The 17,725-nt window shown below is 37.1% G+C and overlaps 1 protein-coding gene across 50 annotated transcripts in view; it reads left to right on the top strand.

The window, feature by feature from the left end:
- Positions 1 to 17,725, top strand: part of ST7 (suppression of tumorigenicity 7) — a 315,021-nt gene that overhangs the window by 157,470 nt on the left and 139,826 nt on the right. For 31 of the 50 annotated variants that reach the window (XR_014833033.1, XR_014833028.1, XR_014833027.1 and 28 more), the window contains 6 exons: positions 3,401 to 3,455; positions 4,084 to 4,199; positions 6,064 to 6,139; positions 8,170 to 8,238; positions 10,139 to 10,293; positions 12,475 to 12,572. Coding sequence is in view for 19 of the 50 variants with exons in the window: in XM_021078412.2 (XP_020934071.1) it covers positions 3,401 to 3,455; positions 4,084 to 4,199; positions 6,064 to 6,139; positions 8,170 to 8,238; positions 10,139 to 10,293; positions 12,475 to 12,572 (569 nt within the window). In the remaining 31 variants the exon portion in view is untranslated. 50 annotated transcript variants of the gene reach the window in all.

The raw sequence follows: 17,725 nt of genomic DNA, 5'->3' as shown, positions 1-17,725 counted from the left end.
CTTCTGGTTTTTCTGAGAATTAAGTTCTCTTTTTCCTTGAGGACCGGGACAAAGGGAAAGTCTGTGGTTCTCTCAGCACATTTATTCCTTCTCTAGAGCTGCTTCATTTGGATACTGGTTCAATGCCCTAGCATATAAGCTCCTCTAGGTCATAAACTATATCTTTTTTTGCAATCCAGGGCCTTGTGCAGGGCTAAATGCATAATAGCCATTCTAGAGGAGTAACTGAGGAAAACGCAAGAAACAAGTTTCACCTAAATGGAAAGTTTTGGTAGGGAATAGTGAGAGGGAAGACTGAAGAAAAGGTTGGAGTCTGATTTTAGAAGTTCTGATAGTAGTAAGCATTATTTTTTATGTTCTTTATCTCCTACATGGAAATTTATAATCATCCCTTGGATGAATGGAATCTGTTCTTGAGACTTTGGGACTAAACAAGTGCTATTCCAAGATTTACTGCTTTCTTTCTCTTGAATTGTATTCTTGCATGCATGGGGAGGTCTGAACATTTCTATTAGCAGTTGTGTCTAGAGACTTTATTGTGGGCAGCTTTAGATGGAACCAGAGAGAGCATGTCAGTTGTATCAGGGGCATATTTTTAACTTGAACTATTGATGATATTAGCAAGTATCATGTACCTGTAATGAGTCCCAGTCACTAGTAGTGTTTCTAAAGAGCACAAAAATTGTTGGTATTGATGGAGAATGGAAAATACCTTTTGGAGGTTAAATTTTAATTCAGATTTAAATAAATGTATTTCTCAAAGGTGCAAGTAAGATAAAAAACTGGACCTCATGTAGAAAAACTTTTACCCTCTGGAGACCTGAGTTATTTCTTGACTTAAATCTTCATGTTCTGATACTTTTGGCACTTACAACCTATGTCCATGTCGTGAAACCATCAGGTAGTCCTGATATTTATGGAGTTTGTTCTCTAGAGGAATTCCAGACCAAGAGAGTTTTTGTAGTAAAGATAAGATTATGAAACATAGCAGCAAAGAAGAAATTATATAGCTATGACCTAATTTGAAGTGAAATTTTTACATGTTTATATTTGACCTCTAGATTGTCTATTTCTTAAAGGAAAACTGTACCTGCTTTGCACCTTCATCTTAAAGGATATAGCTCATAAAGACATTTATGTATTTTTTAATCACTTTTTTTCTCATCAGAATATTTTATATCTGTTACGATTACTTACTTCTAAGTTTCAGGAATAGTTGAATTAACAGTACAGACCACATGTATGATACTAGTATTAACAATGATTTTTAAAAACTTTTCATATGTTGTGATAAATGTTATGAGTGATTTTTTAAAAGTTCAGTTCTCTAGTAGAAGTCATAAACACAATATTTCAAAATGTTTGCAGCACCCCCTGCTGGCTATATCATGGCACTTCCTAAATAAAGATGGCATCTTCAGATACTGCTCAGTAATATTTTAGGTATACACACCATTTCTCTTTGGGATTATTTTTATTTAGAAATAAGTTAATTTGTGTCCAGTACATAATAGAGTTAAAATTTTAATTGAAGGCAGTTGTCTTTATATTTTGTCAACTGGTATTTGAATGGCGCCTATTATCCTTCCAGGTAATATAATAATTTATTTGTTGGAGATAGATTATTTACCATAACGTTTTTACTAATATTTCAAATAAAACAGGCTTCTCTCTGAATGTCTGTTTTATTGTAAATAATACTAAAGTGACCATCATTGCACATAAATTTGCAATATCCATGAAGCTCTAAGAAGAGCACTTGGAAACTTGAAAGACACCCTCTTAGAAAGTGTTGCAAATGGCGGAATCAATGGGTTATAAAAGCTATAAGGACTGAGAACATGGTTGTTTGGGTCACCAGTTGTTGTTTCAAGCCACTGTGTGGAGTGTGTTATTGACTCCCCACTGAGGAGCTTTATGTCTGGAAAAAAAGTATTTACTTAAGAGAAGCATAATTTGAAATGAAAGCCGTCAAATCTCAGTTTCTCAAGAATTAAACTCAAAGATGCTGAACTAACTGAGCAAAGATAATTTCCTAAATGGTAGGTTAAGCTGCGTGACAAAAGATTTAGGGCCATTGTTTATAAACATTAAGTAAATTTCAGATAGGATTTTGCCTTAAGATAAATTTCCTCTTCTTTAAATAAAGACATAACTTCTTCTTATGTGTACACCCTTCATTCACTATTTCAACAAAAATTTATTGAGATTATATAGTATTCCCATAGTGCTTTATGTTTTCCTCTGTTTTCATGCTGTATTATAAATAATGCTTTACTTGTTTGTTTCCCCCACTGGATGCTCAATTAATGCGTACTGGATGGATGGATAGATGGATCAGTGGGTGGACTAATGGAAGTTGAATGTAATACGACTAAGGGTAGAATCTTAATGAGTCATCCATGGCCTTTAATGTTCTTTCGATTTCTGCAGTAATTGCTCACTCTTGTGTGTCTGTGTCTTTGGGTGTGTTTTTTGGCTGACCACACACGTGGATTTTTAAATACTGTTGACTGATTTTATTTTCTAATAAAAATTATTCATCCAGAGAAATGTAGTCTTCTGAATCAGTAGAAAGTCTTAATCATAGACTTTTTAAAGAGAATTGTAGCTTATGAGTCACACATTTACTATAACACAGTCTTAAAAGCTAATGGTTGACTTATCCAAGTCCTGTGGTTCTAAATGTCTGTGGTCCTTGTATAATAAGATGTATAATCTATCAGTATATATTAAATTATGGTATTAGTATGATGACTGATTATGTGTGTCTGCATATGTAAACAATGTAAAAGTGCTTGAAAACAATTTATTGCCATAGCATTTCTCCTTACAATAATGGTAACTTCAGTATTAATTTTCTTGTCACTCCTTCACAGCAGTGTAAAAGTGGTGAATTATCACAAAATCAGTATTAGCATAGATCCTAATTTAGAGTCTAAGGTTGATTGCATATGGTACTCTAGGGCTTAATTTAGCTTGCCATGTAGGTAGTCATTGTAAGATATATTTTAGAAAATAGTGTTACCTCTACCTATATACCTTTTACCCGTAATTTAGAAGTAAAATTTTAGAATCTATCTAGACCTTTTGAAATCACTATAAAAGTTATGATTTGGCATGTGCCTTGATTTAACAAATGGATGATTTTGGCATGTGCCTTGATTTAACAAATGAGGAAACTTGGATCCTGAGAGATTGGGTGAAACTTTCCGAAGTCCTGGTGCCTGTGCTACATTTCCTGACTAACTACCCAGAGTTTTTCCACATTGTTTCCCATGTAGAAGATAGAGAATAAAATTATCTTATCGAATGGCCAGGAAGGGTGTTTTGCTGAATTAATTAGCTTGTGGTGTCTCTGAATTTAGGTGTAACATTTTTGCATTTCTCTTTGTTGCAGAATGTAAAGTGTGGCGAAATCCACTAAATTTATTTAGGGGCGCTGAATATAATCGGTAAGCATTTTGACAGCTTGGGAAACAAATGGGTGTAGTTCAGAGAGCAAGAAGCAGCAAATGTTTTTGTAGGTTCATTTAGGGGTCATTGTAGCAGTCTGTTTAATGCTTCCATTTTTTGATTGCTATCCTCAAATGTTTTGATTTTTCTGTTTTAGAAATATTTTAGCACTGGAATTGAGATAACATACAAAAGTGTGTTATTTTTTAGAGATTTTCTGTTACTGTTCTTCTTTGCATTATATGTTGTACAGTCAAAATATTTTGAAGCTTACCTGGAACATGGTTATAAAGATGCCACAGAAGTAATGTTAGAATTTAATTTTGCAGAGTAATTAGGGAAATCAGAATTTCCACAGCTTTTGGGAAATCTCTCTTCATCCTACTAATTAGGGAATGTTTTTATTAGCTAGTTCTACTAAAATTTTAAAGCAAAAATATAGTGTAAATTTTTTACTTCCTTTCTGCTGATACACTTCCTAAAGGGAGAACAGGATGATAAGTTTTTTAGTTATTGGTAACAGGACTCAGTTAATGGGTTATAATTCAACAGCTCTGCAGCTTACTATTTTGTAAGTCTTGCTTTCCTCTCTCAAAAGTGTCTGACCATCTTATCTCCCTTTTACAGGTATACATGGGTGACAGGACGGGAGCCTCTGACTTACTATGACATGAATCTCTCTGCCCAGGACCACCAGACATTCTTCACTTGTGACTCAGACCATCTGCGTCCCGCAGATGCAAGTATGGAAAATCCTTTAGATAGTTATTGAGCGGGAGGGCTTTTTGGTTTGTTCTAACTATCAAGATTACTGCTTTTAGAATATCTGCTCTACAAAAACCGTAGTGAATAAAATATTAAATTGGAGATTGACTAATAGGAACCAGAATTTTGATACTTAAAGTCTTTATCACAATGAAGTATTAATACAGAAATAAATCCTGTTATAATATTAAAAAATATACCAAAGTTGGATTTACTTGAAGAAATATAAATCTTACATGAAGCTAACTAAATCCTTGATTGAGATAGAATGAAATGTCATGTCTTCTTGATGATATTCTAGTTATAAATTCAGTGAACCCAAATGATTAATGAGTATATTGTAGTGATTTATATGCATGTTTTTAGGTTCAAGAGTATTGAATGAGGACATGGTCTTGGTCATTGAAATCCAGACTTGTTTTCCATCCTGGAAAAGACTTTGTTTAGCATGCATTTCACACAGCTTGAGTACCATGTAATCCTACTGATATTTTTTAGCTTACCAAACTTAAATAGATTAAAAAAAAAAAAACTTTTTTTTTTTTTTTTTTTTTTTTTTGGTCTTTTCTAGGACTGCACTCACGGCATATGGAGGTTCCCAGGCTAGGGGTCTAATGGGAGCTGTAGCCGCCAGCCTACGGCACTGCAATGCCAGATCCAAGCTGTGTCTGCGACCTACACCACCGCCCACGGCAAAGCTGGATCCTTAACCCACTATGTTAGGCCAGGGATCGAATGTGCAACCTCATGGTTCCTAATCGGATTCGTTAACCACTGAGCCATGACGGGAACTCCAAAAAAAAAAAAAACCTTAAAATAAACCTTAAAAAAAAGGCAATATGTTCAAGCTCCTAATAAACTAATTAATAAATCATTTTAGATAAGGAGATTGTTACCCATTTTAAAAAGGCACTCTTTGCCATGGTGGATACATGGTACAATAAATATTCTAAGTGTTGAGCTTCCAACAACATATTCACAAACTGCTCTTCTATGTAAAAACTGGCTTTGCAGCACCTGCTTAGGAATAGGTACACATGTTAAGCAAGAGCCTAAAGCACTTTTTTCTGATCAAACTCATAATTCTTCAAATGGTTTTAGAATGTTCTTATATCCAGAGCCTGCAGCAAGTGTTTGGGAAAATGACCAGTAAAAATTGTGTTGTATCTAAGTAGAAATAAGAAATTAGTAGCCGTGTATCCCAAAATGTATAAAATAATATATATATATTTCTAACAACAAAGATATTAATGAGCAAAAGAAATATCAAACCAAAAAAAAAAAAAAAAAAAGAAATATCAAACCTCTGTTAGAATGCCTTTTCTTGACTAAGAAATACTAATCAAGATTAAGTCTCTATGGAGTTCCCACCATGACACAGTGGGTTAAGAATCCGACTGCAGCAGCTTGGGATACTACGGAGGCTCAGGTTTGATCCCTGGCCCAGCACAGTGGGTTAAAAGAATCTGGTGTTGCCACAGTTGAAGTGTAGGTCACAGCTCCTGCTTGGGATTCAATCCCTGGCCTGGGAACTTCCACATGCTGCAGGTTTGGTCATAAAATTTAAAAAAATTAAATCTTTGTGATTATAGATTATGGGTTAGTCTATGAAATATTAGATCTCTGATTTGATGGGCATAAGAAAGATTTGATATCAGCAACTGAAGGGCAATGGAATAACAAATTAGAATATATTTATGTGACTTTGGAGATTTGGGCTGACCCTCTTGGTTAAGTGAAATATTCTCTTGTAATTCAAGCTGGAAGCTATTCACTTAGGTATTGTCCTGTACTGAGTCTTCCTAATTATTGACTTATTTTTTTTCTCTTTTTCTAAAATAGTAATGCAGAAAGCCTGGAGAGAGAGAAACCCCCAAGCTAGGATTTCTGCAGCTCATGAAGCCTTAGAGATAAATGAGTAAGTGGGGAAAAATCTTGCTTTGCTGAATGTTTACAGTTGCCATTCGTAGAATACTATGCATTCAAACTTGAAGATTATTCTGAGGAAGTATTAACTAATTAAAAGTATTTTTATAAGGGACTTCCACGCGAAGATAGTTTTAGTCATTTTATAGAACAATTTAGCACCTTTTCTATGACCCTAAATTAAATTCTTCAAGGGCCAGTCATGGAATATTGTGAGGACATAAAATAAGTAAGTGCTTTACATATCTAAAACATCTTGATTAGGAAAATTTTCCAGATATAGAATGCTCATCTGTGCCATCGCATTTTCTAGGTAGAACTTGTGCTAGTGGGAAAACATAATAAAAACATAAAGTGAAGAAATTACACTTTAAAAATATTTCAAGATTAAGGCAAAGATAAGAGGAAATGCTGTCCTTAGTGCTGTTGAACATTCTGTGGGCCACCAAGGGAGGCTGGGGAGTCTCATCTGGAGATCTCAGAAAGTGAGAAAGATCCTTAAAGTTGGAGTCATAAAAGCTCAGGGTTGGCAGAGACCTTAAAGGTCATTTAGCTCTAACACCCATCTGGTGCTTGAATCACCTCGACACTGTCCTTGCCAAGTGGTCATTGTTAAACTATTTTATGATTTTTCTGAAGAAAGAGAATCTTTGGAGGTCTTAGTGAAAAGATTCACTTGAGAGTTGGAAATCCTGCCAATGTAACCTGTTGATCTGTTTGGTTTCTGATTCTGTCATGCAACATATTTATTTTTCAGTTTCTTGTCATCTACAAATTTGATATGCCTGCCTTCTGTGTGTCATCTATGTTCCTGATAAAAGTATTAGGATTAGGGATAGAACCCTATGTCATGACATACAGAAACCACCCTCCAGGGTCATGTCTTCATGAATCATCATCCTTTGGTATTTATCGTTCAACCAATTACTAAGCTACCTAATTACACTGTGATTCAGCCCATATATCTGCATTTTGATCTTAAAAATGCCAGTTGTAGCTATGGATCTTTAAGGTACAATAAAATCCCTTAGAATATGTTAAGCTAGCACAACCTGAAACTATTCCTTTAATAATCCATTAGAATATCTTTCAAAATCAATGTTCTGTAATTTGGGAAGTCTACCTTCTTCCCCTTTTTGAACATTTTTTACTACATTTGTCATCTCATCTTCTAGTACCTCTCCATCCTTTGTTATTCCTTAACCATCCACAGAGAGCAGTTCCATGGCCTGCCTACAAGATCTGTTGGCTTCCTGGGATTTGCATATCCCAGTACAGTCATTCATTTAGAATAGATCAGTTATTTGCTACCTTACATCTTTGTATCCATTTATAGTTTATTTCTCCTCCCTTTGTCAATCATTCTCCCTGATGGAGAAACCAGGAACAAAACAGAAATTAGAGAATTTTGCTTTCTCTTTATTATTCGCTGCTACTAATTATAAATGTTCCTTGTTTTGATGTTGTTGTGTGTCTGTCTTTTTTGCTTATTTGTTTTTATCGTGGTTTTGGAGAAGTGAGAGCAAGGGGGCCTTAAACATAATTTAAAAACAGAGAATAGTTGGTTGTCTTTAGCATTTTTTTGTTTGTCTTTGTTTTGTTTTGTAAGCTTCTGCTAATTTGGGGTTGTAGCTCTCCCGACATTACTCTTATAAGCTCATTTCACTCTCTTACAGTCCTTCATTACATGCCCTCTTTCTGTCTTTTTTTACATGTCCTTTAGAGAAACCTTGTGAGAGATCTCTGTACAGCCATAGTGGTAACTTAAATGTCACCCCTCTTTTCTTCCTGAGAGGGTCATTTATGATTGTAGTTATGATTAGACATTTGGAAGTTGCTCAACCCTCTCAAACCATTTTTCCTTCTGAGTCTCATGCCATTGAATCATTCCTCTTTTCTTTGAATTTTTTGAAGTCCACCTTACCTTCTTTGATTATCCTGAACTCCAAAATGACATAGTAACTCTCTCTGAATGTTCCTATCAATTTTCATTTCACCAACTATTTTTTTCTTCTTGGTCAGAATTAGGTCCAGAGTTGAAGTTCCCCTAATTGCTTCCTCTACCATCTGGGAGATAAAATTATTACCAAAGTAAGTCGAGAACCTGTTGGGGGCCCTACTTTTAACCAAATGAGACTTCTAGCAGACATCTGGATGGTTGACACCCCATCACCATACTTTCTGGCTTCTGTATGTGTATTGTGTTGTGACAAGGATGCATCATCTATATCTTCCATTGAGCTGAGCAGTCTGTTCTGTACCCCGCCCCCAACCATTAGCACTTCTATTGCTCTTTCCTTTCTCCTTCACTCATAAGCTCTTAGCATGTTTCTACCCCAGACTCATGAGTTTCCACATAGATGTATGTTTTCTTGGCCAGTAGTGCTACTCTGCCTCTCCTCCTATGAATGCTATTTGTAATATAAACAAAGCAAGCAAGCTACCCCAACCTGTCTTCAGTTCCCAGTCCACCAACTGTAATTGTGTAGCTAATTCCTCTGATGCTATGTCCACCACTCAGTACTATAATCTCAATTTTCACTTCATTTCCCTGGACCCATATTTATGTGTCTGCACCTGAAGCCTTAAGTATTGCTTCTTGATACCCAACCCACTTTTTTTCTCTAGTGAATCACCGGGCAGTTTCGGCATCATTTTTCTTTCCAAGCCATGGCTACTGCCCTCCACAGTGATTGGTTTTACAGCTTTTTTTCTGGGCATTTTCCTCCCTATCTCACTGCTTTCAGTTTAAAGCTCTATTGACCAGTCCTGCCTGAAATCAGAAGGATTGCCTAAGAAACTTTTAAGACCCCTCCTCATGGCTAAGATTAACTAGTAACCCCAAATCTCACTTTAGCTGTAAATTCAGCCTCCTTTTCCTAGCTGGCTATTGCAGTAAAAGTAACATTCGGTTGTAGTAAAAGTAACATTTGGTTTCACTTTCTGTTTGTTTTCTCTCTTGTGGTCTAATGGAGGTTCTGATAAATATGGAAATGACCATAAGAGAGGCAGCGGAGAAAGCAAGCCAAGGGATCTGTACAGATCAGGACCTGTGTGGTCTGCTCTGGCTTCACCGTTTCCTTATTATAGTCCTTTCTTTGACAGTTGGGTTGTTGTTCTATGATTTGGAAGGTTTAAATTTTCAAAGAGTTCCCCTTGTTCGTTGGTTGATTGTTTTTCCTCTCTGACTTCCTACATTAAGAAGTTGTTGAAAGGATTAAATGAGATGATATATGTTAAGTGCCTGGTACAGTGCTTAATATATACTAAGCAACAGGTGATAGCTTTTATTGTTAAAGGTGTGAGATTTAACTCTTGCTTGCTACTTTTGATTTTGAGCTCTTTAGAAATAACTCTGCCTGTAGGTTCTTCCAGTATTCTTCTCTGACAGATAACCAGTGCTAACTATAACGAGATGTTGAAGCACTGCTTTTAAATGAATAACTTACTTGCTTTAATGAATTTCTCATTCTGAAGAAATCCTTAAAGAGAATCTGTGTTTAATAAATAGAAGTAAACTTTATGGTATCTCTAACTTTGAGTGTCAGAAGGAGATGTTTAATAACAGCTATTATCATTGCCATTGTTAGCTGACATTATTGAGCATGGACCACATGCTGGCTACTACTGTACTGAGCACTTTTCATGCATCACCTTACTTAACCTTCACAACAACACTGTGAAAAATAGATTCCATGTTGATCTCCATCAGGGAGGCAGAGTAATAACTTGCCCAAAGTGACACACTAATAAGGGGCGGAGTCCACATGTGAGCCCCATGCTCCTAACACTACTCATCTTATCTCTCAAGCTAAAATACAGACGTTTCTTTTGCACCATTATTTTGTGTCAAAACGACAAACAGGGATGCATGAACCAGTTGGCCACTCTGCATGTTTTGGCATAACTCCTGCCCTTCTGCATGCACTCCTGCAGCTATTACAATGTCCTTGGATTTGTCATTGATGGCAGCTATTATCTGAATGGACAGGTGTGCAACTGCTTATATTCTCTTGGCGGAAGAGGAAGCAACAACAATTGCTGAAGCAGAAAAGCTGTTTAAGCAGGCTCTGAAAGCTGGAGATGGCTGTTACCGGCGTTCTCAGCAGCTACAGCATCATGGATCCCAGTATGAAGCCCAACATAGTAAGGTTTCCTCTAGGTTGACATGTTGGGGGATCAGAATTTTAACATGATTAGTCAGAGAAAATGTTCAGGCCAGTTCAAAATGTGATTTTCCCCTAGATTAGAATAAGTATTGGTTTTTGCTTTTCTTTTTTTAATTAATTTTTCCTCCCCATAAGAACACAGTCCATAATTAACTTATAGCTTCATTACTGCTCATGTTTTCTTTCCTGTGTAGATTCTTAACTCCAGAAATAAATGGTAATAACCTTTAATGGTAATCTTTTTCCGCCTCAGAATTCTTACATATTTTTGTTTATCTGTTGCTTATTTACCCCATAATTTTAAGTCCTAATTGGGAAACAGGACTTAAATTAGTGTTAATGCTATGAAAAGTTTTATCTTATGGATTTTCTACAGCACAGGTTGAAGTAGGACAGCTAAGAATATAACAATTATTGTTGATTATCTCAGATTGTCTTTTGCAATTATTTAGGAAGCACTGGTGTTTGCTTCCAGAGAGTAAAAGCCATAAGTTTCTAATTATTTTTTTATATTTAAAATAACGGCTTATTTTATTTAGCAAAACTCTTTAAAATGAGACCTTTCACTTTAGTATACTAAACTGAAAGTTATATTTGGGGGGAATGGTATAAAAACAAGACAACAAAATAATTTCTGGAATTCCCTGAGCTTTGACTTGTCAGTTTGTTGGTAGTTTAAGCAAAAATTTAGTGATTCTTGTGAGAGGGAATGTTTTTATTATTTAAGCAAACTTCAGCTGTTTCCTTAAAGTGGAATTTCTCTCAAATCATTTCTCTCTCATGCATCTTGGAGAGTAGGAGTGTATCTTCATATTTGAGAGTATAAAATTGAATATTAGTATTAAACTTGGATTTGGTGCAGAAACTGAGTGCCTTACTCCCTGTGACTAAGGTACAGTGAGATCTTTGCACCGTAGCCCATCTATATGTCTGTCCTCACAACCCATCAATACACAGGTTTTTATTTTTATTCTGTAGTAGTTTATATGTTAATCAAGTCTGTAATCACCATCTGTATCTTACTTTTTTGAAAAGATTATGTACAACACAATAAATTTTGAAGACATGTATAGTAAATGTCTATTTTAACTAAATGAATATTAATACATAAAATTACATAATATATAACTTAAGAAGTTTTCTTTATTTCTTTTATTCTGTAAATAAAATCCTTTTAACCTGTTGTCTAGCTCTATCCAAAAAATATAATCACATCTTTAAAATAATTTGAAGGTACTTGGCAAATTTTCAGCCACATCTTGTTCTCATTGTTTAAAACTTGAAATGTTAGGACTTTGGTCTTAACATCTTTTAATAGCTGCATATTATACATATACTTAATCTATAACAGGTGTGTCATATTTTTCTAAAACATGGTAATTTTATTGAGGATTAAGCACAAGCATGTTCTCACTGGTCTGGAAACATATCCAAAAAGACATATAATTAAATAAGAGATTAAGATGAGAAGTTGTTAATGTACTTTTTTAGAGTCATTGAAGTGACTATTATTACAACTATTTGGCCTGTCAATGCCTTCTCTAACACTAGGGTAGTTTTCATTTTGTTGCATAGTCTATTGTCATATCTGGAATGTGTTATTTTGCCATCTAAAATCGACTGCTTTGGGGACCTGGAGATGATTATGATGTCACTAGTGTTAGGGAAGGAATAATGTAAAACAGAAGTTCAAGATGAGGCTTCTCCAAACTTAATGTCAAGAAGGAAAAAAAAATGGTTCATCAGGATGCAACCTGAGAGTCACCTCTTTGCATCTTCCCCAAAAGCATGCACACTAGAAGAATGTGTTCTTGCTTGTAAACCACATGCAATGTGGGTACAGTCATTTTCCCAGCACTTTGTGGCAGATGATTTTGTTTATCACATATTCAACATCGTGACTCAAAAGCATGGATTAATAATCAGTCACATGAGTTGACCTTTGCAAGTCTAAGCACTTTGACTCTACTCTGTATGTACTCTGCTGTTAGCACAGTTGTCAGTGCTCCTGGCAGTAAGAAAACATCAAGGGAGCAGATTGTTCTCTCTGAGGTTTTCCTTGAAGAGCCTAAAAAAATGCACCTCTGTATTTTTTCTTGATGCTCTGCAGAAAGCTCTTGTTTTGTTAAGTTCTGGTATTTTATATCTCCCTCTTCAGGACGAGACACCAACGTCTTGGTCTACATCAAAAGAAGGCTAGCAATGTGTGCCAGAAGACTTGGGAGGACCAGGGAAGCAGTGAAAATGATGAGAGATGTGAGTTTGAATTTGTGTTTGGAAACAGTGGCAATGCACCTGACTTAGAGAAGGAGGAGCCCACTGAATGGCCATAGCACATGGTACCACTGATGGTGTGGTAGTCCCATGGGGCTGGGGTTCTGCTCTAGCTCCCAACTTAGTAAATGAGTGGTCTTGGAAAAGTTACTCAGCTTCTCTGTGCCCTGTTTCCTCATCCGTAAAATGGGGATAACAGTAACTTTAACAATAACACTGCATTAATAATAATGATTACTACTTAGGATTGTTGTCAAGATTAAATTAAATAAAGCATGAAAAGCTTTTAATAGAAAGACTGGCCTATTAAAGAAATCTCCATAGATATCCCTATTATTAAACCTTTGGAGCTGTAGCCAGAAGCCAAGAATGAGATCAGCCATTTTAGCTGACTGACTTTTCTGTGTTTAGTTGTTAGGAAGATTTGAATAAACTATGGGTCAAATTGCTACCCTCAAATTTAATGATATTATGATCTAATGTTTTTGTAGTCATTTCAAGTATTTTCCTAGGTTCTTGAATCAGAATATTTTCTTAGGAGTGGTCAACAGAAGAAGAGAGAAAATAGGTGTGAATTTTAAAACAAAAGAGAACCAAAGGAGGTTATTATTATGTAACTTTAAATAAAAACAGTGGTTTTAAGGGAAACCAATTGAGGAACTTTTACTTCCACATTTTTTTAAATAAAAAATAGTTTTTATAAAGAAATGGACACCACTAGGAATTGTATTTATAAACCATTTTCTTTTAAAAAACAATCTCAGAAAACCTTTTTTAACATGTAATTCTTCCACATCTTCCTAAATTAGGAGACACAGGTAACTGCCCATTATAAAAACGAAAGAACCAAGGAGTAAGATAAAAGTGGCATCTTGCTCAGCTCTCAGCTTTTGAGTTGGAGAACTGGACTGTGTAAACCTAGTGAGCCTTTCCCCAGTTTGTCCCTGGAAGGGCAGTTATTTGTGTAATTCTCAGTTACTCTTTGGCGGTAGGGACCTGCACTCCAGCTGCACCTCTGGTTATTTCTGCAAGTTAGCAGAATGTGAAGCCCCAAGTGAGACCCTTGTTTCTGATTTGGGTTCTGGCTACTCATTATGCAGCAGTGTAGCCACCAGACCTGAGGAGAGGAGCAGAGAAGGGAGATTCCAAGATAATTCTAATTTGACTAAGGGTGATAGATGCTCCTTCGGCAAAGCCACTGCAGCGGGGCTCTAAGACCAAATTCTTTTGGTTGAAGGAAGAATTTAAAGAATGTTTGTTATATGGTATAAGTACTATATTTTAGAAAAGGATATTTCTATAGAGACATATCTTACTCTTAAAGCTTTTTAACTTCCAGAAATTCCATCCCTTGGTATAAGGAAGAAACTATACCCTTCCTTGAAAGAGCTGAGCATTTTATGAAGGATAGGGTATTTTTTTATCTTAAACTGGCCTGGAGTTCCCGTCGTGGCACAGCAGAACCAAATCCAACTAGGAACCATGAGGTTGCGGGTTCGATCCCTGGCCTCCCTCAGTGGGTTAAGGATCCGGCATTGCTGTGTGCTGTGGTGTAGGTCGCAGATACGGCTTGGATCTGGCGTAGGCTGGCAGCTGTATGTGGTGTAGGCCTGCAGCTGTAGCTCCGATTGGACCCCTAGCCTGGGAACCTCCATATGCCATGGGTGCGGCCCTACAAAGGACAAAAAAAAAAAAAAAAGCATAAATTGGCCTAGTCACAGTCAGCCTTTAACAGGCGTTTTATATTCATTGCTGTTTCCTAACCTCAGGTAGCCTGGAACAGGCATGCATGGAAGAACAGATTTTGGTGATTTTCTTTATTATACATGTATGCAACTTCATAGGAAGATGATATTCATTCCATTTTTTGTAATCAGCCTCATTCTGATTGTCATAATTTTTAGTATATGCATATAAAATTTCACACAGTTAAAACCTGCATATCTATGCTATGAGTTTTGTTTAAGATTATGTTTATAATTCAGTTTACTGACTTAGTCCACAAATAGGTCTTGGGAGAAAATCTGAAATCCAGTAGAATAAATGCTGGGCAGAGAGTAAGAAAATCTGGATATGAATCTCAGCTTTGCTCTTCACTAGCTTTGTGACCCATGGCAACTTCTTTTACTTTCATGGGCTTTTCATTTGGCTTCTGTAAGTTGGGGATAATTCCTACATAAAAGGGTAAGCAAGGGAGTGATGGGGAGAATAAAATGAGATAATGTGAAAACACCCAGCATATAGTAGATATGCTTACATTTTCCCCTATTTTTTCTCCATTATATAGTTAGGTCTTAATTTTCTGGGCCGTTCACTGATGGATGTTTTGGGATATTTCTGATTTCTTTTGCTTGAATGACTGAATCAATCAGTCAAGCAGTCTCTTCATGTGTGCATCTATGCTTATATGTATAGTTTCTTGGCTTACTATTTGGAAAAAAAATATTATTTGAATGATAATACATGTTGCTTTTTTTTTTTTTTTTTGCTTTTTTGCTTTTTAGGGCTGCACCTGTGGCACATGGAGGTTCCCAGACTAGGGGTCAAATTGGAGCTGTAGCTTCTGGCCTACACCACAGCCACAGCAATGTGGGATCCAAGCGGTGTCTGCAACCTGCATCACAGCTCATGGCAATGCCGGATCCTTAACCCACTGAGCAGAGCCATGGATTGAACCTGCATCCTCATGGTTCCTAGTCGAATTGGTTTCCACTGTGATACAACGGGAACTCCACATATTGCCTTTTGATTGGGTTTATGGAGCATCCACTGGATGTGTGTTCTACTGTTGCAACAGCCCTGTGGGGGACACTGTTAGACATGTGGATATGTGTTTTGAAAAGAAATATTCAAAGTGCCCTTTCCTTCAGAAACTCCTGGAACCCTAAAAGGAGGGGAGGTTGAGGCCCCCCCCCCCCCCCCCAGTAAAGCTGTAGCTGGTCCCAGCCTTGCAGGAGACAGTTGGTCAGTCCTGACTCCCCTCAGGTCACAGGTCATGCATAAAGGAGACTTCCTTAAGGGGTTCACTCTTTTAACAACATGTGCATAAACCGTCTTACTGGAAAACTTCCTCTGATAAAACTGCACACCGGATTCCAGGCAGCCTGCTGATAAAGCGTTAGGGCAGGAGGATCTAATTTTTCATTAAGACACAGTCATCCTGGAGTTCCCATAGTGGCTCAGCAAGTTAAGGACCCACTGTTGTCTCTGTGAGGATTTTGGTTAGGTGTGTGGCCTGTCTTAGTGGGTTAAGGGTCTTGCATTTCCATAAACTGTCTTGTAGGTTGCAGATGCGGCTTGGATCTGGTATTGCTGTGGCCATGGTGTAGGCCTGAAGTTTCAGTTCCGATTTGACCCTTGACCTGGCAACTTCCATATGCCGCAGGTACAGCAGTAAAAAGAAAAGCAAAAAGCAAAAAATCACAGCCATCCTATCCCATATGCATTGGTTGAGACTTACCTAGAGCAGTTTTTAAAGTAGAAATAGAAATGCTACAGTTAGACTGTCTTCCATGTAGAAAGTAGACTCTTTAAAACATTTCTCTGGAGATCCCTTAAAGAAGGGAAAATTGTTAATTGATGAGATATCCTGAAAGAAAATGAATGGGAATTCTGGGAAGGCGAGCTGTTGATGGTTATGGATCAAAATAGTGATACTGTAAGTGAAATATTGATGAGGTAAGAACACATAGGCTCCTAAATGTCAGGATTCATGGCTTCTCATTTCTAAAGAAACACATTAATAATTTTGAATTTCCAGGATGTTTTCTCAAAAAACTCTCTTCTTTTGGGGGGTGGGGGGTGAGGGGGGCACTGTACTGGAGGCATGTGGAAGTTCCTGGACCAGGGATTGAACCCGCACCACACACCACAGTAGTGAGCTGCTGCAGTGACAGCGCTGGATCCTTAACCTGCTAAACCACAAGGGAATTCCAAAAAAGAAAAGAAAGAAAGAAACAAACAAACCCTCATTTTAATTAGCTTCCTTTTGCAATCAAGAATATGAAAGCACCTTACTGAAGGGGTGTTTTGGCCACAAATAGAGCTAAAAGAGCATGGTGGGTTTTAAAGTTCACCATAAGCTATTACTTATTATTCAAAATGAAGAGTTGTGATTTCCACTTTCTCAGATTTAAAGTATTTACTTCTTCTTTTTTAGGAATTTTGCCTCTTTAAATTTGATATCATGACACAATTTATTTTCTCTTTTTAGCTTTTACACTTTAGCTAACCTCAAAATTTTCCTCTAACTTTCCCTGGCCCTATTTGAGTAGACTGGGAATAGAATTAGGTATAGCATGCAGCTGAGGAGAACCCAAAAGCTCCTCTTGCCCCAGTCTTTTGGTCTAGGGTAGGGTTTCCCAGTCTTGGCACTAGTGACATTTTAGGCCATAAGGCTTTTTTTGGGAGTGTCCTGTGCATTGGAGGATGTTTAGCAGCATCCCTGGCTTCCACTCACTAGATGTAGTAGCAGCCCACCCCCTTGTTACTCCCCAGTGTGATAACCAAAAATGTCTCTGGACGTTTGTCCCCTGGGGAAGGAGGTATGCAAAATCATTCCCCATTAACCACTGACCTGGAAAATCCTACAGTGAGTAGAACTGTTTTAGGGCAGACATCAGGTTTTTCTTCACTCTACTTGGTAGTAGCCTGAGTTTCCCCTCTGGTGGGTGCAAGTCTAGAAGGCATCCCCAGAGTTGATCAGTTCCTAATAGAATGCTTTTGCCTAGGACCAGGCCAATTTGGAGAGCTGTTTTGTCTTAAATAGGATTTCCTGAAGAAGTATGTGTATGAAGGTATGTGTGTAAAGGTTTTAGTGGGGTCCTCGTTGGAGGGATGAGGAGAGAGGGGAAGGTAAAGACTGGACGTCAGGTAGAGGTCTTCCTCGGTCTCAGTGCCCCCAGATAATTGTCTGCTTCTCTTCCCTAAAGTCTACAATTTCTTTGAAAGTTGACCTTAAGCTCTCAGACTTTACCATCTATTTCCTCACCTTTTGGTAGTCTTCTGCAGATCTCTGGGTCATTCTCCCTGATTCTTGTTTCACTCTTCTCCCTGCAATACTACTACTTTCACTATCCTGGCCTTTCATTTGACACATGTCATCACAGCCTTCTGGAAACATTTATTTTAGGAAA

The sequence above is a fragment of the Sus scrofa genome, chromosome 18 (genome assembly GCF_054392235.1).
Source record: "Sus scrofa isolate SSC_HxYL_T2T_F1_AM1 chromosome 18, Sscrofa_HxYL_maternal_Yorkshire_Landrace_v2.0, whole genome shotgun sequence".
In the NCBI taxonomy this organism is placed as follows: Eukaryota; Metazoa; Chordata; class Mammalia; order Artiodactyla; family Suidae; genus Sus; species Sus scrofa.
Note: the sequence above shows the minus strand (reverse complement) of the source record. Positions and strands in the feature narration are given on the sequence as shown.